The following is a 27316-nucleotide window of genomic DNA, read 5'->3' on the forward strand; positions in this document are numbered from 1 at the left end:
CCCAGCAACCCCCCCCCCCAAGACCTTTCTTTATCATTTAATAGATATACACTTTCAGTGAATTGGAGAAGTAATACTTGTCTGCTCTTGTTAAACAGATATTTCATTTTTGCAATGTTGTACCTGTACATTATTCACCAAATTATAATAGTATGTACAGCACAGGATGATTGTTAGATACTTCATTTTGAGTATTAACTACTAGAAGTAAATTTACATTGAATCTTAATCATTTTGGGGGGAACTGTGGGGATGGAACCCAGAACCTCAGGCATGCTAATAATTAGTATGTGCTCAACTAGCAAAATTCACCCCAAGCCCCCTGAACCTTAATCTTTTAAAAGTAAAAATCATGGTTGTTGGAATTGTATAAAAATTACAATTTCCTACCTAAAGTATTTGAAATTTTCTTTAGAAATTTTATTTGATATCTAATAACAAACTGTACATTAGTAATATTAATTTAAGAAAATGAAATTTAATTTGAGAAAATGAAATCACCATATTTAAGAGAGAAGTCCAGGGTGTGTAGGGTTGTAGCTCAGTGGTAAAGCACTTGTCTAGCATGCACAAAACCCCAAATTCAATCTCCACTACTGGGGGAAAATAAAGTCCAACAGTAGCCTTCATTGCATGTCACATATGTTGATTCTTAATAGTCCTTTGCCAACACAAGTCTTGAAATATGGTTCTTTTGATTTGTAGGATACTTTTAGTTGTTTTTTTTTTTTTAAGAGCTTTAAGTAATTTGACAATTAGAATTTGTTACATTCACTTTGTTTTATTGTTGAAAAAATATAAATGTTAGTATGTGGTTTTAAAAGATTAGTGTCTTCAATTTTAAAATACTCTTTCAAAATAAACAGGTATGGTGCCCCATGCCTATTTTTCTAGCTACTCCAGAGGCTGAGGCAGGAGGATTAAAAGTTTGAGGACAGTCTGAGCAACTTAGCAAGATCCTGTCTCAAAATAAAAAATAGAAAGTTAAAAAGGCATGGGGTTGTAGTTCAGTGATAAGAGCACCATTGAATTTAATCCCCAATACCGAGGGAAAGTACTCATAATGTGGTTATAAGGTTTCATAAATAATATATGTAAAGTCTTTAGTGTAGTATAACTGGTATCATATTTGCTATTATAATAGAATATTTTTAAAGAAATATATTTTTAATTTTTAATGCATTTTCTTTTTTTTCATGGCATATTCTTTGCTTATGCTGGTAAACCTACCTATGAAATCACTGTTTTATCTTTTTTTCTCACAATGAGAAAGCAGTGCAGCCTATGATTTAGACTCAGGGAAGACACACTTTTATGATTTTTAAAATTTATCAAATGAAAAAAAAAACGTAAACCAAGTGTGTATAAATCTGTTTCTCTATTATTGTAAATGGAAAGTACAGTAAAATTTATTTAAAATTTGTTTCAAATGCATAAATATTTGCTTATATAAAGTGACCTTTTTGTTATTGTTGTTAGTTGTGGAGAATATTTATAAGAATCGTGAACCTGTCAGACAAATGAAAGCTCTTTATTTTATCACACCAACATCAAAAGTGAGTATATTGTCTTTAAAAAGTGGATTCCTGGGCCCTGGGTATATCTCAGTGGAACAGTGAGTTCTTAATATGTATAAGGTACTGGGTTCAATCCCCAGCATAAAAAATGTAAAATGAAAAGTATATTCTTTAGTATATAAAATTAAAAAGTATATTTTTTAGTATTGTCATGATTTGCTGTTAGAAAATTAAAAGTAATGAAATACTCCTCTTTAGAAAAATATTTCCATAAATTATTTTGTTTAGTAACCTTCTGTTAGAAGGTTGTTTTATTTGTTCTTTTCCCAATGGAAACAAAAATGAAAGCTTTCCTTTCTCATGTATATATATATATATAAGCAAAATTTAATTGTATAAAGTGGTAGAGTTTCTTTGCATAATTTGTTGTTCATGCAGTTTTTATTGATCCATAATTTTGAGGAAAATGGAAATATAGGTAAAAGAAATAGATCTTGGATTAATCCTTTATTTATCATTGTGACTTTCCTGTACTGTATGTATGTGTATATGTGCATATGGATATGTCTGTGTGTTTTTGTATTTTATTTCAAAATAACTTTTTCCATTTACAGTCTGACTATATGATTTAACTCATACTTTAAACCAAACTTAGAGCCAAATAAAGTTCCTTCCTTTATTCAGAAAGTATCTGAGAATGTATTTTCCAACACCTCCTCTCACTCATTTATACCTAGAATATTCATCATTTGGGGATCCCAATTTCATTTCACTTCTAACTCTAGCAGATGATAGGGAAAAAAATCAGATAATCAATATTCAGCCTCTACATATTACTACTGGTACAGAAGAGGTTTTAATGGCAGTTTATAATTTATCCATGATATAATTCCACAGAAGAAAATTCATGATTAGAGAAAAATGCAAGTTAAAAACCACTGTTGTTTCTGATGTACTGGTGCACACACACCTGTAATCTCAGCTACTTTTAGAAGGTTGAGGCAGGAGAATTCCATGTTTGAGGCCAGCATGGGCAACTTAGCCAGAGACCATATCTCAAAATAAAATTTAAAAATGCTGGGAATGTAGCTCAGTGCAAGGCTCTGGGTTTAATCAATCCCCAGTACTACAAAAAGCAAACCATTCTTTATGTAGCAAATCAGTCAGTCATTCAGTCAATCCATCCATCCATCCATTCATCCATTCATTCATTCATACATTCATACACACACAGTATACATACAGACAATATCTGTGTACATATGTATGTTACATTTTAGCTATTTTATCTGTTAGTAATGAAGCAGAAACTGCCATATACTGTTAGTGGAAATACAGATTGAAATAGCCTTTTTCAAAAACAATTTGCCATTCTTTCTTAAGAATCTTATAAGGGTGCTCTATATTTTAGAATTAATAGTAAGAAAATAATCATATAAATGGTCAAATAAAGTTCCTATGAATAAATAAGACCAGTTAAATTACTAGAATTAATAAAACATAGAATGAGTAATTATTAAAAATGAGGTTGTGGGAATTTTTCATGACCTAGGAATTCACTTTTAATATTAAATGATAAAATCAGGATATAAGATTGTATATTCAATAAAGGATTAAAGGATTCAGAGAAGATGGTGCTTGGATGTGCCTCCCCTCCCTACCACAGCCAACTGAAGTTTCTCCTCTTGTCCTGAAACAAATGCCTGCTGGGTTCTATAGACCTCTGGGTATGTGAGGCATTGGGGTTCTTCGGAGCTCTGGTAAAGAAACATAGTATGAGACTTGCATCCTCATGAACTGGGAGTACTTGGAGACCAACACAAGAGTTCCCAGACAAGGATCCTAATGTGACAGATTTCAGAAAGAGTTTGCTGTAAGAGATCTGTAAACTCCAGGGGAAAAGTCAATTGAATGTCTCAGAAAATCCCTAGTGGTCTATATACTTTGCTTTGGTGGTTTTGCTGTGGGATGAGAAACCTCTTTGTCTTCCTTCTGTTGTGGAACTGTCTCTATTTAGAATTTTTCAACAACTAAGTCTAAGCCACAACTGAGTTGACAAAAGAAAAGTTGGCAACTAAGTTGTCTAGATACCAAAGAGAGGAAATTCAGTGAAATGAAGAAAACACACAGCTAGCAAAATCTAGCTGCTTGAAGAGAATGCTAATCTAAACAGAAAAAATAGTCTACATAAAGAGAGTCTAGTATAGCGCCTTAAATAGTTTCTAAAGCTCAGAGTGTGATTTCTTTAAATTTTTTTAAAATATTTTTTTTAGTTGTAGATGGACACCATGACTTTATTTTATTTATTTTTCTGTGTGTTGCTGAGAATCAAACCCAGTGCCTCACACGTGCTAGGCAAGTGCTCTATCACTGAGCCACACCCCAGCTCCTTAGAATGTGACTTCTTAAACAGTCTGTTGCACTTTTGAAATATGGATTAATGAGCTGTAAGATCAAAATGGAATGTCTTTAAGAGAAAAAAAGTCGGGGAGATCATGAGGAAAAGATAAAGATCCATGTGATCTAACAGAAGTACATTTTTGGGATCTCCAGAAGTAGAAAAAGGAACAGAGAGATAATAAATTCATCCAGATGATTTTCTTTTTTAAAATGACTACATACTACCAACCACATAACTACTGCCTATATTACCTGCTGTTCCTCCTCAAAGTCATCTAACAAGCTCTGAGCTTTTATTTTAATCACATGACAATTTTAGCTCCTACCTCACCGTCATGTTCTTTAATACTTTTGTCATAAGTCTTGGTGGTTTCATTATCCATGTAGATGATACTTCTAGTACCTTGGCTTTTCATTTCCTTGGTCTGTTATCTTTCAATAATATTGTCTCCTGTGTTGCTTCAAGCTTAGTTCCTAGACTTCTACATTGCCAATAAAAGCACCTTGTTCATGCATATTACCTTACTCTTTGTTGCGTATTAGCTGTCACTGGCTAGAGAACTTCGCATCTGTAAAAATCAGTTTATAAATTAAACTTTTAGCCAATAAAGTTTTATTTTATCATTGAAATAATTTTAGTTATTTCAAAAGCTAGCATACTTTTTTAAAAAAAGCTAGCATATTTAAATTAATATTAATAAAATGTGTATTAACATCTAACCTGTTTTAAGTCTGTAGATTGTTTCTTACGAGATTTTTCAAGTAAATCAGAGAACAAATACAAAGCAGCATATTTATACTTCACTGACTGTAAGTATCTTTTTAAAAGTTATTACTTCATTGTTTAAGATCCTGTTAATTTTAAAGTGTCTGCTTTTTATACTGTTTAGGTACTAGTGATTTTTTTTATCATTAATCAGTTTCAATTGAGAATTTGATTACACTATAAAAAATAAGAACCTTTGGGAAAAACAGCCATCCATTTCTCCCAGTAAGAGAGAAAGTCTGTTACATTTATGTTCAAATAAAGGAAGCTAAAGTATTATAAGAAGTTCAAAGACACGTTTCCGTTTTATGTTATGTTATATAACTATATTTTCAAAATAAAAATACCATGAATTCAGTTAAGTCTTGGTCTCTACTATTAGAGATTGCTTACTTTAAGGAGCATATAATTTTCCTTGCCCAGTAGTAGTTTTTTTTTTAAAGTCATAAATATTTGTTATTTAAGTAACTTTATTATACAGAACTTCATGATATGGAATTGATAAAATTTAATGAATGTGAACCTTCTTCTAACTTAAGGAATCCATCTTTCTCCTCCTCCCTCCTTTCCCCATCCTTGTTGATGCAGTTCTAACCCAGGGCCTTATACATGCTAGGCATTGTTCTACCACTGAGCTCTATCCTTAGCCTAAACTTAAGGATCTTGAGACTGAAACATATATTAAAAGGCATTAGGAAGCCAGGCATGGTGGCACATACCTGTAATTCCAGCTACTCAGGAGGCTGAGGCAGTGGGATCATAAGTTCAAGGCCAGCCTGGGCATTATAGTAAGACCCCCATCTTAAAAAAGATATTAAGAGCCAATGATTTTTATCTCTTATCAATCTTAACAGTTTATTATTGATATTGCAACCTAGATCTAATGGTAAAATTATGGCCTCTAAGTTTTAGAACTGACTAGTTAGAATCTTAGAATTTCTGGACATTAGAAAAGTTTCTTTAATTCAAGGAATAATTAACAGTTTGTGTGGCATTGTATTTCACTTACTGGTTGGTCAACCTGGAAAAGTAAAATTATAAGCAGTTCTGAAAATGCCAATTTTATTAAGTCATGAGTTTGGATGTAATTTTCCTTTCTAACAATTTTAGTTTGCTCTGTTAACAGATCTCTAGTAGAGATTATGGTGAGTGTGAATGGGAGAAAATGGAATTTCTGTTACAGTTCTTTTGACTTGAATATACTTGTCTGTAAAGAACACTTACAGTAAATTACTTTGTGAAAGCCATTAATTATATATAAAAATATTCTTAAATGTTGGGATGATTTATTCAAAAGTAATAAAGAGTTAGATGGAGTTATGTGCTTTAATTTTTTTTCTTCTCAGTTTGCCCTGATAGTCTCTTTAATAAAATTAAGACATCTTGTCCCCCCAAGTCAATAAGAAGATGTAAAGAAATAAATATTTCCTTCATTCCACATGAATCTCAGGTACTTTCTCTTTTTTTTAAGTTCATAATGGATTATAAATTTGATTTTATGCGCTTAATAATAAAGCATATTCTAAAGATGTTTTTATTTATTATTTGTGAATTTTGTGCCTAATCCATAAATAAGGACTCCCCTTGATAAAGGGAAAAAAACATGAGCCAAAAATTGGAATATGACATTAATAATGAACAAAGGAGACTTAAGTTTCATATCTGCCACAAAGTCAAATTACAGCCTTCCTGGATTATGAAATCAAGAGATTTCTAAGCATAAATTTTTGTTAGATAAGACCAGAAAAACATTTGTAGCCATTGTGGTATTCAGACAAATGCTGCTGCTTTTTTGGGGGGTGGGTACTGGGGATTGAACCCAAGGACCTTTACCACTGAGCCACAGCCCTTTTTTTATTTTTGTATTTTGAGACAGGGTTTCTCTGAGTAGCTTAGGGACTCGGCCTCCCCATTTGCTGGAATTATAGGCATGTGCCACCACACCTGGCAAAATCAAATGTTCTCTAATAAAATTTTAATTTATACAATAAAGGTTTTCTATTCATTTTGCCTTTGGAATAGTTAATGAACTTTTGATTAATAATAGTAATGGTGAGCTGAGTGTGTTGGTATACATCTAAAATCACATCTACTCAGGAGGCTGAGGCAGGAGGATCACAAGTTTGAGGCTAGTCTGGGCAACTCAGTGAAGCTGTATCTCAAAATAAAAAGGACAGGTGATGTAGCTCAGTGGTAGCGCCCTTTTCTAGCATGTGTGAGGTCCTGAGTTCAATCCCCAATACTGCAAAATAAATAAATAAATAGAATAATAGTAAAGGTGATAATAATAATAAATTTTGTATAATACTGTGTGTCCAGTACTTTCTTGGATGTTTTAATAAATTTAATCATTTAATTCTTACAGTAGTTTTATGAAACTATTTTAAAGATCAGAGATCAAAGAGGATAATTTATTTAAACAAGTCACACAGCTAATGAATTATTCAGGTTTGTTGTGCTCTGTTCTTTGTGTTTGGATTCTAGCATTTTACAGAATTGAAATTGTTAGTTCAATTTTATATATCTGACTAATTTGATAGTTTATGGCAATAACCTATCTGCATGTATACAGAGAAATCTCATGAGATGTTTTTACTCAACCAGTATTTGTGAAATGTTATGATTTTATAAAGTCTTTTTAATTTACTTCCTTGATAAAAATCTTAAGAGAATTTGCTTAATAAGTTTAACTATTTTGGAGAAATGACAGAATATATGGGATTTTTGTTTGTTTGAAATAAAGATATAAATGAAATATTGCTAAGTGCTTTGCACTATAAGCAGAGACCTCTGTGAGCATTTATCAATATCATGTTCAGTGGACATAATTTGCTAGATTCAAAGCAGTCTGCTATGAAATGATAAGCAAAATATGTGACTTACCCTCATTTGAATACTACAAAAGAGATACAAATTATTATGTAGCTTCAAAAAACTATCAATTATGATTATGTTCAACTGCATACAACAGAAAATCTAAACAACAAGAAAATGTGTTAGTTTAAACAACAAGAGAATGTAGTTTTTGCTAATACTAAAGAAAGTGGGAAATAAGCTATATAAAGCTTATATGCTGACTATACAGAATTGTCAGGAACCTGGTCTCCTAGGCATGGCCCTCATGATCCAAGATGACTATAGAATTATTTTTTTTTTTAAAGATAGAGAGAGAGGAGAGAGAGAGAATTTTTAATATTTATTTTTCAGTGGACACAACATCTTTATTTTACTTTTATGTGGTGCTGAGGATCAAACCCAGCACCCTGCACATGCCAGGCGAGCGAATTGCCGCTTGAGCCACATCCCCAGCCCGACTATAGAATTATTATATTCTCATTTGAGGAAGCAGGATGAAAGGGAGAATGAAGGGAGAGTTTTCATTTATATTTAATTAACCAAAGTGTAATCACATATCTAAGTTCATGGAAATGTAGTCTTGCCTGAACATATATTGCTGTTCCTCCTAATGAATTGGAGTATAGTTACTGAAAGGGAGAATATGTTTGTGGGGGAGGAATCTCACAGTTTGCCACAGAAAGAGAGATTGGGAAAACATCTGAAGAATGGATAGAATTTCATAAAGTAGTAATGAAAAGGTAACAGTCTCTAAGATGGGAATCTGAATGCAAAGATATGGAAGCAGAAAATTGTAGGGGAGCAGCAACAATACGGATTGTGAGGAGCAAGAGTATGAAGGCTCTCTCTAGTTAGGTTGGGACTATATAATAGGAGACTCCCACCAAGTTTAATGACAAAAAATGTTGGGGGACTGGTCCTAAAGTTTTTAAGGAGAAGTAGAATCCTAGAAGTCAGACAAGATCAGGTATGTTTAGGGTGAGATGGCCATAGACAAGAGGCCCAGAAGTCAAAAGATTATTGAGGAGCAGTTGATAATGTCAGATATGATAGTGCCTCAAAGAAGTAAAATTGAACATGTAACACATTTAGAAGTTAAACCTAGGAGGTCCATATAATTTAATGAGTCAAGGGATCAAAGAAAGATCTCTTTCCCCTTCAGAAGGTTTAAGGTAAGTAATGCTCTCACATATACATTAAGGCAAGTAGATGGAAAGCACTCAAGAAAATGGGAGAGGGCTAAAAGATATCTAGATAGAAAGTCAACTAGCTGAAGAGTAGAGAAAGGCAGGGGATCTATAATTAAGAAACTAGTTGTGAGTCATAAAGATGAAGAAATATGGTAGTGGTCTAAAGGAACTTTTAATGATGGTGCTAGAAAGTGGAAAGGAAGAAGAGAGTGAGGGATAAAGAAGAAATGTGAGTATAGAATGAAAACCAGCCCCTAAATCCTTTTTGATGCACTGAAATATTAAATGGCTTGATTTAAACAGTATAAGATCCTCCTCTGCAATCTCAGTGCGTTATAGCAAAGATTTATTTCTCATTCATGTTATTGTCCATTGTAGTTTGCCTGGACTTCTGCATTTTCTACATTCTGGGACTAAAACTGAAGGGATGCTCTGGGACATAGCAGAGGGCAAAGAAGAAATATTGGAACCACACAGTGGGGTTCTGTTGTTGTTGTTGTTGTCATGGGTTTTGTTTTAAGGTTTTAATTATTTGTTTTGCAGTGCTGGGGATCAGACCTAGGGCCTTACACATGTCAGGCAGGTGCTCTATCATTGAGCTATATCCCCAACCCCACACAATATTTCTTAAAGCTTTTTGTCTCTATATTCACATTCCAATGATTATAGCCAAACCTGCCATCAGTGGGTAAGAAATAGGGAGAAGCCTTCTAAGGCAGGGCAATAAATACTTTTGAACAAATAATATTTACTGCAGTGGGATAATATACTATGAGAAAGTTACAGTTCAAGTGTAGGGTGCTTGTTGATAAATTAATACAGCAATATAACCTTTGGGCAGCACAAAAAGAAGTGGATTGGCCATAGCTGAATCTCAGTCCATGTTCATTCAGGCTGCTGCTGCTGTTGGTCATGGTTATGTTCAGAGAAACGAATGGTTTCCAGAAGGAAATGAATGATGTGGAAGGAAATGCAAGGTAGATTATTCATAATACATTATTTAACTTATGCTATTTATTACTTGCCTACTCTTACACCTGGTATATTATTATTATTTATTAATCCCACCGTGTAGTTTAATGGGGAATTCTCAGTACTGATAGGGAGCTGCTGCCTTTGTATCTTCAAATAGTATAATAATAACAAGCCTCCAATCCATTTTTTTTTCTATATCAGTAAATGCTTTAGTTAGTCAAATGGATGAATGTATCTGTAAGGATTCATTGCATTATGGTAAGACTTGTTTCTGGCACAGTGGCATGTCATTTTGGAAAATATTTATCTTGAAGACATGAAGAGTCTAAAGAACTGAAGACATATGTCAACTGTGGGAAATTTCTAGGTTTTTCTCTAATGGGCTAAGATTTTAAATCTTTGATATGTAGGCAAATTTTGGCTTTGTTGTATTTCTTTCTACCAGGTATTAGATTTTTATTTTAGTTTGACTACCTCAGATTCCTTCATCTGTTGCACAGGTAGTGAAAAGCAAACTGTACAATCTCTTTATGAAACAAGAATTGAAGGAGAGAGGTAGTCTAAGCAGGAAAGGAGAGTGAGAAAAGAAATAAAGGATGAAATCAAGATGACAGAATGATTTGATTGAGGTAAAGACACAGTTGTTTCAGGAAACAGCATGGTTAGTGCAAGTATTTTTTTCTTTAATGTCTCAAATCACAATTGCATTTCTCTTTTTTTCTTCTTTTGTATTTTTCTTGATACATTTTAAAAGTCAAGTCTCTAGATTGACAGTATAACTTTTTTTGGCTTAACTTAGGTGTATACTCTTGATGTACCAGATGCATTCTATTACTGTTATAGTCCAGACCCTGGCAATGCCAATGGAAAAGATGCCATTATGGAAGCAATGGCTGAGCAGATAGTTACAGTATGTGCCACTTTGGATGAAAATCCTGGAGTAAGATATAAAAGGTAAGACATAATAGTGTTTGTACATTTTATGCTTCTCTTTGCTGTCCAATGTAGAGGCAAGGGATATCTCTTGTGACTTTTTTTTTATTATTTTGCAAAATGTATTTTTCTTATATATTTACCATGCTCTGCATATAGAAAATCTAAAATTTAAGGCTTAAATTTCAAATTACCTATTTAGTAATAACCTCTGCTACTGAATTTTAAAGCTTAAACGTGGTACTATTTATAGACATGGTTTTTCATTGGTTTAAGGAATACTTGAGGAAATGTCTTTATTTCATATAGGGAATAGACTTACATTTTTTATGTCTTATCATTTTTACTCTTTTGGAATTTTTTTTTTAAGAGAAGGCCTAAGTTTCATGCTATATAACTTTATTTTCTTCTTTATGAAAATGAGTTTACTGTAAAATGTTGTAATTATATGTATATGGCTTGATAGTTCATCCAAAATGATTGTACCCATTTAACCCCCTACCAAGATAAAACATACAACATTAATAGCATCATAGAAGCCCTTCTCATGACCCCTCCCAGTCACTCATCCCTGTTCTTCCTAGAGATAACCTCTATCCAACTGCTAACATATAGTTTAGTGTTTCCTGATTTAGAACTCATATAAATGGAATCATGATTTGTTTTTTTAGCTCTTCACTCAACATTGTTTTCTAACTCATCCATGTTGCTGAGTGTCACCAGACAGCTTGGGTTTTATTTCTGTATTTGTTGTTGTTTGTACTGAGGATTGAACCTACAGGTACTTAACCATTGAGCCACATCCCCAACCCTTTTTATTTTTTATTTTGAGACAGGGTCTTGCTAAATTTCTCACAACCTAAGTTGTTTAGGTTGGCTTTGAATTTATAATCCTCCTGCCTCAGCCTCCCAAGCTGCTGGGATTACAGGCATATACCACTGCACATGGCATAAATCACTTTTTATACAGGCTGCTTTGCTTATTTAATAAGTATAAAACCTAAAGGTTCAGTCGAATGCAGTGATGCATGCTTGTAATCCCAGCAACTCAAAAAGCTTAGAGAGGAGGATGGTATGTTAAAGGCCAGCCTGAGCAACTTAGCAAGACCTTGTCTTGAAAAATAAACAAGACTGGGGAGGTAGCTCAGTGGTAGAGCAGCTGTGGGTTTAATCCTCAGTGCCAAAAATAAAGTAAAATAAATAAAATAAAAAATGAGCTTGATGGGGGCTGGGGTTGTGGCTCAGCGGTAGAGCACTTGCCTAGCATATGCGAGGTGCAGGTTTGATCCTCAGTACCACATAAAAATAAATAAATAAAGGTATTGTATCCAACTACAACTAAAAAAAAAATTAAAAAAATAAAATATTGGGGGGCACATGGGAGGATTAGATGAACTCTAGATGGGGCAAAGGGGAAACAGGGAAAGAGAAGGGGGTATGGGGGTAGAAAAGACAGTGGAATGAAACGGACATCATTACCCTGAGTACATGTATGAAGACATGAATGGTGTGACTCTACTTTGTGTACAACCAGAGATATGAAAAATTCGGCTCTATATGTGTAATATGAATTGTCTCAAATGCATTCTGCTGCCATGTATAACAAATTAAAATTTTTTAAAGTTGTAAAAAGAAGAAAAAAATGCTTATCTTAAATAGTTCTTTTTAAAATTTAATTTCCTATTTGATATTAGAATGATAATATAGATTTATAATTGTATTTTATAAATTTGTATTTTACTTCATGTTATAATTTTGGAGTTTTGTATTGGAAATGGATTAAGTATTTAGTTTCATTAATTTGTGATATAAATGTGAACATTGTGACTTACTATTATAATTCAGTAACTATCTTCAAAAATAAAATAAAAAGAGCTTGGGGTGCTGGAGTTGTAGCTCGGTGATAGAGCGCTTGCCTAGCATGTGTGAGACACTGGGTTTGATTCTTAGCACCTCATATAAATAAACAAAACAAAGGTCCATTGACAACTAAAAAAATGTACTAAAAAAAAACTGGGAATGCAGGTCAGAGATAGAGTGCTCTTGTGTTCAATCTTCAGTACCCCAATAAAAAATTAAAAATTGAGAATGAATTATGAAATAAATGTCCATCTTTTTTAGATGTTAATGGACCTTTATTTTATTCATTTATTCATATTTGGTGCTGAGAATCAAACCCAGTGCCTCACACATGCTAGGCATGTGCTATACCACTGAGCCACAAACCCAGTCCCTTAAATGTCCATCTTTAGGGAAATGAATATATAGAATCCAGTGTAATCATATGATGGGATACTAAATGATATAAAATGAACAGATGTTGTATATGTGTCAATAGATGTTGCACATGCGTGCACACATGCACACACATACACAAATAACAGAAATGACAAAGGATACATCGAAATTTGTGGTAATGATGCCCTTGAGTATTGGGATAGAGACAAGGGAGAGAACTGATCAGGACTTGGGTGGGGGATAAAGGGAACTGCAACTTATATGTAATATTTTTTCCCTGTATATTGAAAAAATCTGAGACACAGATGATAAGATTTGCATTTGTAAATTCTGGATACATTATGTAACATTTGATTTATTATCTGAATTTTCCCATGCTTATAAAATTTTTCATTTTATAAATAGTTTGGTTTCATTTTTAGAATTCAACTTTAAAAAAAATTTTTTTAGTTATAGTCAGACATAATATCTTTATTTATTTTTATGTGGTGCTGAGGATTGAACCCAGTGCTTCATATGTGCTAGGCAAGTGCTCTACCACTGAGCCACAACCCCAGCCCAGAATTCAACTTTTTGATATGTAAAGTATGTCTTGAAAGAAAAATAATTGTTTGAATATTCTTTTCCAATTCTAGTAAGCCTCTAGATAATGCCAGTAAACTTGCACAGCTGGTTGAAAAAAAACTTGAAGACTACTACAAGATTGATGAAAAGAGACTAATAAAGGTAATGTATAAAAGGCAAATAGTGACTATACATAAAATCTGTATTATTTCTTTATAAGCCGAAGCAGCTTGTTCATTCATTTTCTAGTATTGTTTTGGGAATCATTAACATAGACTTCCAATACTGATTAAAGAATCATTAACAGAGAGAGTAGTGCTCAGTGTGGTTTAGAGGGGAAGATATGGGCTTTGAAGTCAGCATTGTGTCCACAGCTTGGCTCTGCCATTTAGTTCATAGTTATATTAATTTGGGCAAATTATGTAACTTCTCTGTACCTAAGTTTTCTTTTCTAGAAAATAAAAGCTAAGAGAATACCTGTTTTTTTAAATATTTTTTAGTTGTAGATGGACACAGTAATTGTATTTATTTATTTTTATGAGGTGCAGAGGATCGAACCCAGTGCCTCATATGTGCTAGGCAAGTACTCTACCACAGAGCCATAACCCCAGCCTCAGAGAGAATACCTATTTTTTTAAATTAGTGAGAGAATTAAATAAGGTAATACATGTAAATTTCTTAGAATAATGTTTGCCATTGAGTTAATATTTAATAAATATAAAATTTCTGCTGTTATGGGCTATGTGACCTTGAGTTTTTTTTTTTTTAAATCTATTAAATGGATGAGATAATAAGTACCTTGCTTGATTGGTATAAGGATTAAGTTAACATGTAAGTATTCAGCACATATGGGAGGTTAATAAATAATAACTATTGTAATAAAGATAACATAATGTAATCAAGGCTAAGGATATAAGTCAGTTGGGAGTCTCCTGCCTATCATGCATGCGGCCCTAGATTTGAGTCCCCAGCATTGAAAAAAAAAATGCAATTAAAGATTAAAGTTGGAACCTGGGGAATACCAGCATATAGGTGTGGTTAAAGAATGAAGAGCTTGTGGAAACTGACAGAGGAGGTGCTAGAGAGAGGCCATATTTAATAGCTACAGAAAGAAAGAAAGGAATTGTCTATAGTTTAGGAGAGAAGATATTCCAGGAAACCATCAATTACAGTGCTATGTAGTACAACGTGGAATGAGAGAAGAATATATAGAGTACAATGGGAGTATGGATTGGGACTTACTTTATTCTCAACTGGAAGCTTGGAAGGCATTCTAGATGAAGAGGCCCTTGAGGTTCAAGCATGAATACACCAGGCTGGGGCTATAGCTCAGTGGCAGAGCACTCCCCTAGAACAGGTGAGGCACTGGGTTCAATCCTCAGAACCACATACAAACAAATAAGTAAAGTTTAAATTCTTAAAAAAAGGAAAAACAACATCAACAAAACTCTTAGAAAAAAAAATAAGAATGAGTACACCATAATAAAGTAGGAAGTCTGTTGCATGATTTTCTTGCAAGGAACAGGATTCCTTAGGTTGAGGCATAGAGAAAAAGGCAAAATTAACAACTAAACAACTTGCCTGGAATGGAGGATGTAAGTTTAGGTATGGTGTTAGTTGCTTTTATAAGTTTTTGGTTTGGAGGTCCAGTGAAAGCTGTTATTCTGGTTGTTATGAAGATAGAATGACTTCGTATAAACAGTATACTAAAACTTGTTGAATGAAGAGATACACAAACAGTATATTAGTAAATCTGTTTAATCTTTGATAATTTCAGTGAAAAAGTGGCAACATCCACAAAAAACAAATTTGTGCTTTCTATTCTAAGTAATTACATACTCTTCAAATGCTTGATACCTTTTATTCAAGAACCTGATAAATGTTACCTCTTTTTGGAAATCTTTCCTGACTTTTCATGCCAAGCAATACTTCCCCCTACATACTGTCATAAGTCCTAAGCCCTGATATAGCACTTAGATTGTATTTTTTCTGATTGACCTTTCCAAGGACTTGTAGCTCATATATATTGAGAACTTAATAATTGCCAGGCAATGTGCTAAGTGTTTCATGGTATAAATGTATTTGATCTGCACAACAATCTTATAAGGAAGATGTTATGTGATAATATTTTGTTTTATGAAGAGAGAACTGATATATAACAGGCTAAGAAATTATTCAAGGTCGTACATCAAGAAACTGATCAAGGGCTGGGGCTGTAGCTCAATGGCAGAGCACTTTCCTAGCATATATGAGGCACTGGGTTTGATCCTCGGCACCACATAAAAATAGACAAATAAAGTAAAGGCATTCTGTCCATCAACAACTACAAAAAATAAAAATAAAATAAGAAGAAAAGTGACCAAAGATAAATTCAAACCCAGATCTGATTCCAAATGCTGTGCTCTTAAATATTGTACATTACCATCTCAAAGTTTATTAAGAGTGATTTAGTCATCTTTTTGTCGCTGTGACCAAAATATCTGACAAGAACAACTTAGAGGAGGAAAAGGTTATTTTGGCCCACAGTTTCAGAGGTCTCAGTTTATGGTCATATTGCTTTGGGCCTGAAGTAAGGTGAAGAAAAGCAAAAGGGCATGAAGAAGATAACTTCTCAGCTGGTAGCAGCCAGGAATCAGAGAGAGAGGTAGGGGCCAGGGACTAGATAAATCCCAAAAACTGCACCAGTGACCGTACTTTCTCCAACTAAGTCCCATCTCCCAGTAGTTCATTTAGCTGTCAGTGGATTAATTCATCAAATTTTGGAGCCCCAGGACCATTCATTGCCTAAAAGCCCTATCTCTGAAGCTTTCTGCCTTAGGGATCATGTTTTCAACACCTGAGTTTTGGAGGGGACATTCCAGATGATAAGCCATAACAAGGAGTGAATTTAAATACATTTATTAAAGTTTAACGTATATGATTTACTTCTGCCTGATATATGTGAATAAATAGAAAATGTTTATCTTATCTTTTTTTGCTTTGAATAATAAGCCAAAGAATTTACTACTTTTGAAAATGACATAAAAGCAATACTAACAGTGAATTTTCCCAATACTTGTTTGCCATTGAGTGATTAGTGCTGTTTGTGAATTAACAATAAGTCTTTGTGATTTATCATCTTAGCTGGCACCAATGTATTTTAAATATCATAATGATTAAAAGCACAATCATTGGAATAGAACCAACTTGGATTTTAAACTCCATTGTGTGATTTGGACAAATTATTTAACTTTAAGCCTTAATGCCACATTGTCAAGTGGAGATAACAGTATCTGTCTTATAGGGTTGCTACAAGAACCTGAAATATTTTGAATAGTAAATGAAATAATGTATGTATTTCTTACTTAGCAAAATGTCTAATACAAGAGCTTAAATAGTAACAACTCTTCATAATTTACATCAGTTTTAGTGTTTATCAAGTTGAATTCTTAATAGATTTAGTGCAAGCTAAATATTACTTTTTTAAAAGAAATTTTGAAAATATTAAATGTAGTATTTTAATCTAAATATGAATATGTATTTTTTCCATAGTGTACCACTCAGATTTTTCTTGTCTTACTATAACTTCACTCTTTGAGGAAATTAACCATTTGTTTTGTTTTGTTTTATTGTATATTTTTGGTGGGGAGGATCAGAACTTAGGAAAAGTCTGCTTTTATTTTCTAAGTATATTAAAAATATGTTCCCCCCAAAATTAAAATTTCTTAAGATAAATTTATCTTGTTATTCTAGGGTAAAACTCATTCCCAGCTCTTAATAATCGATCGTGGCTTTGATCCTGTGTCCACTGTCCTGCATGAACTGACCTTTCAGGCAATGGCATATGATCTACTACCAATTGAGAATGATACATACAAGCAAGTATAACTTGAAGGGCATATAAAGGGCATATACAAACAGGATAGCATATGAGCATTTAATAATTTATGAAGGATCAGAAATTTGAAAAACTTGTAAACTTTCTTACTCAGAGACTACTTTTACACCTATAATCATAATCTTTAAAAAAACATATTGACTTTGTCAGCTTTTTGAATGTGTTTGCCTCCTTAACTAGTCTACAGCAAAACTACATTTAAACAGATAGAATTTGGACTTTTTCATTTATGTTAAAAGTAAACATCAGGGCTGGGGATGTGGCTCAAGCGGTAGCGCACTCGCCTGGCATGCATGCGGCCCGGGTTCGATTCTCAGCACCACATACAAACAAAGATGTTGTGTCCGCCGAAAACTAAAAATAAATAAATAAATAAATAAATTTTTTTTAAAAAAGTAAACATCAAGCTCACTGTTATATTTTTGGAAGCAGAAATGCTATTCAGAATGGTTTGCCAGTGATTATTCTGAATCATACACCCAAAAGTGTCTTGTCAATGAAATGTATTTTAAAAAATTAAGATATTAGAAAACAAAGTAGGATGGCTATTAATAATAGGCACAGTTTTTTACCTACTTACTCTTAAACTTAATTTACTTAACCCTTGATATAGCATATTTACCTTAAAAGTAATATCAGTTAAAAAGCCAATGAAATATGAATAGCTTTTCTATCATGCAACCATTTCACTTATTCTTGTATATCATTTATGGGTATGTGTATGTATACATTATATATGTTTTTTCTAATTGGCATTTTCAGCTAAGATTTACTACTTGAGTATAATAGTAAAAATGAAAATTAGTCTTCTGAAATTTTATGTTTAATTTTGTAGTTTTATTAAAAAGATACAAACAGCTTTCCTCCCAGTACCGAGGGTTGAACCCAGGGCTTTGTGCATGCAAGGCAAGCACTTCACTAAACTGCATCCCCAACCCTTTACAGTCTTTGATAATTATAGTATTTAATAATTTTTCTCAAACAAATATTGGTAAAGTAATTTTGTATTTTCTATTGTATTTTTAATTTGCATTCTGGTCACTCATATTTCTGAATTTTTCTGTGTGATTTGCGTTAATATTAGTTAACAGAAAAAGCAATATTTTTCTAATATGAAAGTCATTTTTAGCTGTTTACTTAGAATTTTCTGAAGGAGTATTATTTACCTTGGTTTTTCATTTAAGTCTATAAAACTGTACTCAAGAGATTTAAAAATGAATTAATAAGCTGATGGATAATAAAGAATTTTGACATATGTAAATAATATAGATATAAATTCTAACCTTGCTTTTAAAATATATATCTCTATAGGTTTGCTGGCAAGCACGGCAAGGTTTAGTTTATATTTTTTGTTGTTTTGTTTTTGTTTTTGTTTTTTTAAAGACACATGGCCTTTCCCAGAATTAAAAAAATTCACAGATTAGCATAAACTCCAGGTGCTCTGTCACAATTTGATTGATTGATCGATTGACTGGAATACTGAGTATTGAACCCAGGGGCACTCAGCCACTGAGCTATATAGCGCCAGTCCTTATTTTTTATTTTAAGACAGGGTCTTACTAAGTTCCCAGACTGGCCTCGAATTTATGATCTTCCTTTCTTAGTCCCCTGCAGACCTGGGTTTACAGGTGTGTGCCATTGCACCAGCTGATCCTGCCCTCTTATTTTGTATTTTTTATTTTTGAGACAGGGTTTTGCTGAGTTGCTGAGGCTGTTCTTGAACTTGATATCCTCCTGCCTCAGCCTCCCTGAGTAGCTGGGATTACAGGTGGGTGCCACTGTTCCCAGCAGTTTTCTTTCTTTCTTCTTCTTCTTTTTTTTTTTTTTAAAATATAGGACATGATTTATTACTAAAAATAAAAAATATTTTAGTTACCTCTGTGTTGCTAAATCCAGAAGTCAGTTTTCATAGCCTCCTTTCTCAGTATTATAACGTTCTAGTGTTCAGTTTTTGGAACTTATCCCTGTTTATATTCTTTCAGAAGCACACTCATTCCCAAGATTTTTCTGTTCTTGGATCTCAAATTTATGTCTATTCTAAACCTTCCTGAACTTGAGATTTATATATCCAACTGCCTTATTGAATATCTCATACTTGGAATGTCTAATAAACATCTTAAACTTGTATGTCCAAACCTGAGCTTCTGATATTCCACTTCATACTACTTTAACCAGTTTTCCCAATCTTAGTAAATGGTGGGTCCAGTCTTATAGTTACTTAAGCCAAAATTTTCAGTCATCTCTCTCACATTTTAACAGCCAGTCAAGTTCAAAAACATTGGATTCATTGGCAAATCTTTATGGCTACATTTTCAAAACGTATCCAGAATTAAAGCTAGTTCTAGTCCATATAATTTTTCCTATTGTTTATTTCGGTGTGCTTCTAAATGGTGTCTATTGCTTCTTTAGCCCATCTTCAGTTTCCCTTCAACACAGTGTTTAAAAAAAAAATCTTGGTAATACCTAGGTCAGTTTGTATGAAATCACTTCTCAAAACTTTTAAATAGCTTCCCATTTTCTTTCTTTCTTTCTTTCTTTCTTTTTTTAGTTGTAGATGGACTCAATCCTTCATTTATTTATTTATTTATTTTTATGTGGTACTAAGGATTGAACCCAGTACCTCATACGTGTGAGGCAAGTACTCTGTCACTGAGCCACAATCCCAGCCCAAGCTTCCCATTTTCCTCATAGTAAAAGCTAGAGCCCTTGCAATGGTCTTCAAGGCCATCATTTATGCTCTCCCTCCATTATTATTTGACCTTATTGCCTTTTACTTTCCCCCGTGCTCACTTCATTGTAGCTAGATTCACCTCCTTGCTGATCCCCCACCCAAATTTTAACAGAATCAGAATAATCAGTAAATTCTGAATATCCAGATTCTTTTGTTGTTCTTAGTCACCTCTTTAAATTTACTCTTAAGGGATTGTCATTATCTTTTGAGTATTGAGGCTTGCTGATAGATTAATCTTTGTAAATCACTTAAAAGTCAAAGGTATTATTTAACATTTCTATATGTCATGTCATGCATACATTGGAAAAAAAAGTAGACAGATGTGTCTTAGGATATATGTGTATTAATGTGCATACATATAAATAAAGATGTGGGCATAAAAAAGGGTATTATTTAAGTACAAAGTGGCATTTTAAATGACAAAAGTGCCCCCTGTCCTAAGTGCTGTCTTGTAATAAAGCACAGCCATTTTATCTTTGGGCATCTATAATTAAGACCACACAGGGGAATGATTTTATAGGTTGGACCTATAATTTTTTTGAGCTACAGAAAGTATTGTATTCACATAGCAGACAACTACAGGTATTGTCTGCAGTCCGAGCTAGGAAAGCTTAATGCAGTCCTTTCTAATTTTGGCTGAGGAAATTGGCAATCCCAAGGACAATGGATTCTTCCCAAGGGTGACTAGAATTAAAAGGGAGAAATTCCATTAGGAGAAGCTGTTTTGAATCTCATTTTGAGTGCTTTATGAACCCCTTGAGTTGCTGGTCACTTAAATAGAACTCATTAAAGCTATCATAGTGTTTTTATGACTATTTTATCTTTCACTTCTTTTCCCATTCATTAAAGAAGATATAAGTTACAGGATTGTGGAAGAATAAAGAAACAGATGTTAGATGTTTGTGAATTTTGTGTCAACTCTGAAATAACTTCCATAGGATTACATTGGGGTGACATTTCTGTTCTTAATGAATATTTGATAATTGTGCTATGATCTATTAACACATTGCAGTAGTGTTTTAAGCAGTTAGAACACAAATGGTTAGTATATTCAGTCTTGTTCTTAAAGTTGTTTGTAGGACATTGAATTTTTGCTTTGTAAATTTTATAAAATTTTGCCAAACTTTATAAACCTAACATTTAAGAATAAAAATATCTTGCTAGGTATAGCAGTCTGATTTTTAATGAAAGGAGAGCAGTATGGCTATACGTGGTGGCACACCTGTAATCCCAGTGACTCAAAAGGCTGAGGCAGGAAGATCACAAGTTTGAGGCCAGCCTCAGCAACTTAGTGAGGCCCTGTCTCAAAATAAAAAACAGAAAGAACTGGAGATGTTACTCCATGGAATTACCCCTGGGTTTAATCCCTGGTCAAAAAAAATAGCAATGTGCCTTAGTTTTGAGTAGGTATTCATCTTGAGTAGGTATTCATTTTCCTCCTTTAGTAATAGTCTGAGTATATTTACTTTTCAGTTTTTCAAAAGTATTTTTCATGAAAGTGTTTCTCCCACTTTTATGGGAAAAAAAATCCAAAAGTTTTTTGCATTTGTGTTCTTGTAGATACAAAACAGATGGAAAAGAAAAGGAGGCAATCCTTGAAGAAGATGATGATCTCTGGGTGAAAATTCGACATCGGCATATTGCAGTTGTACTAGAGTATGTGAACCCATTTTAATTTTTATTTCATATTTCTTAGGTATTCAATATGTTGTAGTACATTTTATAAATTTAAAATAGTTCTGTAAAAATATTCCACCTTAGAAGTTACAGAATTTCTTCACAATTTTACAGGGAAATTCCAAAGCTTATGAAGGAAATTTCATCAACAAAGAAAGCAACAGAAGGAAAGGTAAGCTCTTATTTAACTTTCAAAATAATGGTAAAGGTGAATTTTAAACTTTGTTGAATTTTTGTTTTATTTATTTAAATTTCCATTTGGGGAACATTCTAACACAGAAGTCAAGAAAATAAACACCTATGTACCTAAGTCTCACCAAAAGTTAGCATTTTGGGGTTGGGGATGGGGCTCAGCAGTAGCACACTTGCCTGGCATATGTGAGGCACTGGGTTTGAGTCTCAGCACCGCATATAAATAAATGAAAGAAACATCTATCAACAACTAAAAAAAAAATTTTTTTAAATTACCATTTTGTGGGGCTGGAGTTGTGGCTCAGTGGCAGAGCACTTGCCTCACACATTTGAAGCACTGGGTTCCATCCTCAGCACCACATAAAAATAAATAAACAAAATAAAGATATGTTCACGTATAGTTAAAAAAAAATTTTTTAAATACATTTTGTTTATCTTGCTTCATTAAAGTTGATTTTTAAAAGGTGATTTAGTCAATTTCAGTTTACTGTTGGGATTTTTATACTGGAGTATAATTTACAGAAGCAAAGCAAACAATTTTTTTTTTTTTTTAATTTTTGGTATCGAAGACTAAACCTAGGGATGCTTAACCACTGAGCATCATATCCCCAGCCCTGTTTATAGTTTATTTTGAGACAGGGTGTCAATAAGTTGCTTAGGGGCTGGGGATGTGGCTCAAGCGGTAGCGCACTCGCCTGGCATGCGTGTGGCCTGGGTTCGATCCTCAGCACCACATACAAACAAAGATGTGTGTCCACCGAAAAAAAAATAAATATTAAAAAAAAATTCTCTCTCTCTTTAAAAAAAAAATATATATATTAAAAATAAATAAATAAGTTGCTTAGCGCCATGCTAAGTGGTGAGGCTGGCTTTGAACTCATGGTCCTCCTGTCTCAACCTTCCTGGGATTACCAGTGTGCGCCACTGTGCCCAACAAGTATACAAATCAATGTACACTGGATAACTTTTTACTGATGTATATACCTATGAAACTACTACCTAAATCAAGATTAAAAACATTTCAAAAAGTTCCCTCTGCCTTTTCCCAGTTAGCAATCTGCCAGAGGTAAACTATTCTGATTTCTATCACCATAGATTAGTTTTGCCTTTACATAAATTTCACATATATGGAATCTTATGGTATATGATCTTTCTGTTTGGCTTTCATTTAACATGATGTTTTTGTGATTTACACATTACATCTTTCAATAGTTATTTCATTTTTGTGTGATAGTAATACCATTTTTATAAATATACAGATATGCTTTGCTTAACAACAGGGATACATTCTTTGTGATACTGAGGCTTGAACCCCAGGGCACTCTACCTCTGAGCTACATCCCTACCTCTTTTTCACTTTTTATTCAAATGAGGTCTTGCTAAATTGCCCACAGTGGGCTGAGGTGAACTTGAGATCCTCCTGCCTTAACCCCCACCCCTCAGTAGCTGGAATTATGAGGTGTGTCATGGCACCTGACTATAGGGATACATTCTGAGAAATGTGTCATTGGGTGATTTTGTCACAATGGGAATATCATAGAGTGTAGTTATGCAGACTAAGATGGCTGCATAAGTAGATAATATAAATCTTCTGAGACCACCATTGTATGTGTGGTCTATCATTGACCAGAACATTTTATACAGTACATGACTATACTGCACTTTGTTTATGTGTTTGTATTTCTCCTTTTGATGGATATTTGGACTGTTTCCAATTCAGGCAAATTTTGAACAAAGCTTCTCTGGATATTTTTTTTCATATTTTTTAGAGAATAGATGTCCTCTTTTTGTGGGATATGTTAAGAGCAGAATTATTGAATTATAGGGAATATACTTAGCTTAATAAATGACAAAAGATAATGCCAAACGTTTATAAAGTATTTGAACCAATTTACACTCCTGTCAGCAACATCTAAGTGTTCCAGCTGCTCTGTATTCTCACTATTCCACAATATTTTCAGGGTTTTTCTCCTCGCCCAGTTAAAATTTTCAACACTCAGGAGGCTAAGCAGGAGGAGTGCAAGTTCAAGGCCAGTCTCAGCAAATTAGCAAGGCCCTAAGCAACTTAGCAAGACTCTGTCTCAAAATAAAAAGGGCTAGGGATGTAGTTTAGTGATAAAGTTTAATCCCCAGTACAAAAAAAAATTATTTGTGAGGTGGTATCTTTTTATATATATCTTTATTTTATTTTTATGTGGTACTGAGGATTGAACCAAGGATCTCACACATGAGAGGCAAGCGCTCTACTACAGAGCTACAATCCCAGCCCTATGAGGTGGTATCTTATTGTATTTTTAATTGATTTTTTAAAATAAATGATAGCGGAATGCATTACACATATAAAGCACAATTTTTCATACCTCTGGTATATTCACACCAATTCGTTTCTTCATACATGTACACATTCCACCATCATTGCTAACCCCCTGCCCCTTCCCTTCCCTTCCCTTCCCACTCCTCTCTCCTTTCTAGAGTTCATCTATTCCTCCCATGCTCCCACTCCCTATCCTACTATGAGTCAGTAACCTTATATCCAAGAAAACATTTGGCATTTGGTTTTTTGAGATTGGCTAACTTTACTTAGCATTATCTTCTCCAACTCCATCCATTTACCTGCAAATGCCATGATTTTATTCTCTTTTATTGCTGAGTAATATTCCATTGTGTATGTATACCACATCTTTTTTTTTTATCCATTCATCTATTGAAGGGCATCTAGGTTGGTTCCACAGTTTAGCTATTGTGAATTGTGCTGCTTTAAACATTGATGTGGCTGTGTCCCCATAATATGCTGTTTTTAAGTCCTTTGGGTGTAGACTGAGGAGAGGGATAGTTGGGCCAAATGGTGGTTCCATTCCCATTTTCCAAGGAATCTCCTTACTGCTTTCCATATTGGCTGTACCAATTTGCAGTCCCACCAGCAATGTATGAGTGTATCCCTTTCCCCACATCCTTGCCAACATTTATTGTTGTTTGTCTTCATAATAGCTGGCATTCTGATAGGAATGAATTGTAATCTTAGTTTTGATTTGCATTTCTCTAATTGCTAGAGATGATGGACATTCTTTCATATATTTGTTGATTGATTGTATATCCTTTTCTGAGAAGTGTCTGTTCAGGTCCTTGGCCCATTTATTGATTGGGTTATTTGTTTTTTTGGTGTTTAGCTTTTTGAATTCTTTATATACCCTAGAGATTAGTGCTTTATCTGATGTGTGAGGGATAAAAATTTGCTCCCAAGATGTAGGCTTTCTATTCACCTCACAAATTGTCTCTTTTGCTGAGAAGAAACCTTTTAGTTTGAGTTCATCCCATTTATTGATTCTTGCTTTTAATTCTTGCGCTATAGGAGTTTTATTAAGGAAGTTGGGGCCTAATCCCACATGATGAAGATTAGGGCCTACTTTTTCTTCTATTAGATGCAGTCTCTGGTTTAATTCCTAGTTTCTTGATCCACTTTGAGTTGAGAGATAGGGGTTTAATTTCATTTTGTTGCATATGGATTTCCAGTTTTCCCAGCACCATTTGTTGAAGAGGCTATCTTTTCTCCTACGGAGGTTTTTGGCACCTTTGTCTAATATAAGATAATTGTAATTTTGTGGGTTAGTCTCTATATCCTCTATTCTGTACCATTGGTCCACCAGTCTGTTTTGGTGCCAATACCATGCTGTTTTTACTATTGCTCTGTAGAATAGTAGAACGTCTGATATAGTGATGCTACCTGTTTCACTCTTCCTGCTAAGGATTGCTTTAGCTATTCTGGGTTCTTACTGTATTTTTAATTTATGTTTCCCTTATGTTTTTAAGCTTATTAGCTGTTTGGATCTCCTATTTTAAGAAGTGCCTGTTTAAGTATTATTTCCATTTTTAATTGAGTTGTCTGTTTTTCCTACCAATCTGTAGAAGATATTTTCTGGATGAAGTCCTATATATAAGTCTTTTCATAAACAGAAGTTCTTAATTTTTATCAGTTTTTCATAGTGCTTTTGTGTTTTGATTAAGAAGTCTTTGCTTATCACAAGATCATTAATATATTCTTCTGTGTTTTCTTTTAGAAGGTTGATTAACTTTTACAAATCTATAATTTACTCAGTAATTTTGTTGTATATGTGAAGTAAGCATCTAAGTTCATTTTATTTCTATATAAAAAACCCAGTTACTCAAGCACTATTTATTGAAAAGACTGTGACCATAAATGCCTAGGTATATTTCTGATCTCCAGTTCTTTTCCTTGTTCAGTGTGTCTGTCTTTGTGACAATACTGCCTGTCTTAATGTACTTTGTATTAGTTTTAAAACTTGATATTGAAAATCTTTCAACTTTTTCAGGATCATCTTAACTTTTTGTAACTTCAGCATTTTTATGTATATTTTAGATTCTGCTTGACAATGTCCACAAAAACATTTCACTGAAATTTTTATTAAGTTACATGAATTTGTACACCAATTTGGGAAGAACTAATTCTAATGCTTATTTATAGATTGAATTTAAAAAAAAATTTTTTTATAGTTGTACACAATAACTTTTATTTATTTTTATGTGGTGCTGAGGATCGAACCCAGGGCCTTGCACATGTGAGGCGAGCACTCTACTGCTGAGCCATAACCCCAGCCCCTGAATTTTTAATATGTACAATAATGTCATCTATGAATAAAGAAAATTGAGTTTATTCCTTTCCAGATAATCTTTATATACATTAAACTATTTTTCTTAGTAGTTAATATCTCCTGCCTCTGGCTCATACCTCCAGTATGAAGTGGAATAGAACTGGTAGTAAATATCCTGTCTCATTCCCAACCGTAGAGGACATGTGATCCATGTTTCATTATTGAATATTATGTTAGTTTTAGGTGATTTTAGTTGTATCCTATATGAGACTAGAGTAGTTCCTTTTTATTCTTAGCTTGCCAGCAGGCTTCTTTTTAAATTTTTCTGTGTTTTGTGTTTTTTTTTTTTTTTTGACTGGTGCATTATAGTTGTTCATAAGAGTGGAATTTGTTACATATTAGTACATGCGTATCATATAACAATATAATTTCATTTCACCAATACCCCTCTTTGCTTTTCATGAGATCACTATCCACCTTTCTTTTCCTTTTTCCTCTCTAGCTTCTACATATGAGAGAAAACCCTTGACCTTATAAATTTGGCTTATTTTGTTTAATATAATGGTTTCAAATTCTATCCATTTTCTGCTTACAGGTTTTTAAATGTGTGTGTATGTTTGTGTGTGTTTTGCTGGGGGTAGAACTCAAGATCTCTCACATTCTAGGCAAGCACTCTACCACTGAGCCACATCTCCTATACCTGTTGTTTTTCTTTTAATAAGGAAACATTGTTGGGATGATTCAAACCTTCTTCTTCTTCCTCTTTTTTTTTTTTTTTTTTTACAACAGGTTA

At 33.5% G+C, this 27316-nt stretch overlaps 1 protein-coding gene across 2 annotated transcripts in view; it reads left to right on the top strand.

Annotated features, from left to right (window-relative positions):
• Stxbp3 (syntaxin binding protein 3) overlaps positions 1-27316 on the top strand; it is a 67565-nt gene that overhangs the window by 18219 nt on the left and 22030 nt on the right. For both annotated transcript variants that reach the window (XM_015505097.2, XM_048815084.1), the window contains exons 4-11: positions 1480-1556; positions 4649-4727; positions 6030-6133; positions 10504-10658; positions 13511-13601; positions 17172-17296; positions 21608-21703; positions 21839-21896. In XM_015505097.2, coding sequence (XP_015360583.1) covers positions 1480-1556; positions 4649-4727; positions 6030-6133; positions 10504-10658; positions 13511-13601; positions 17172-17296; positions 21608-21703; positions 21839-21896 — 785 coding nt within the window. The remainder of the gene's footprint in view (positions 1-1479; positions 1557-4648; positions 4728-6029; positions 6134-10503; positions 10659-13510; positions 13602-17171; positions 17297-21607; positions 21704-21838; positions 21897-27316) is intronic.

This window comes from Marmota marmota, unplaced genomic scaffold, assembly GCF_001458135.2.
Source record: "Marmota marmota marmota unplaced genomic scaffold, marMar, whole genome shotgun sequence".
Taxonomy (NCBI): domain Eukaryota; kingdom Metazoa; phylum Chordata; class Mammalia; order Rodentia; family Sciuridae; genus Marmota; species Marmota marmota.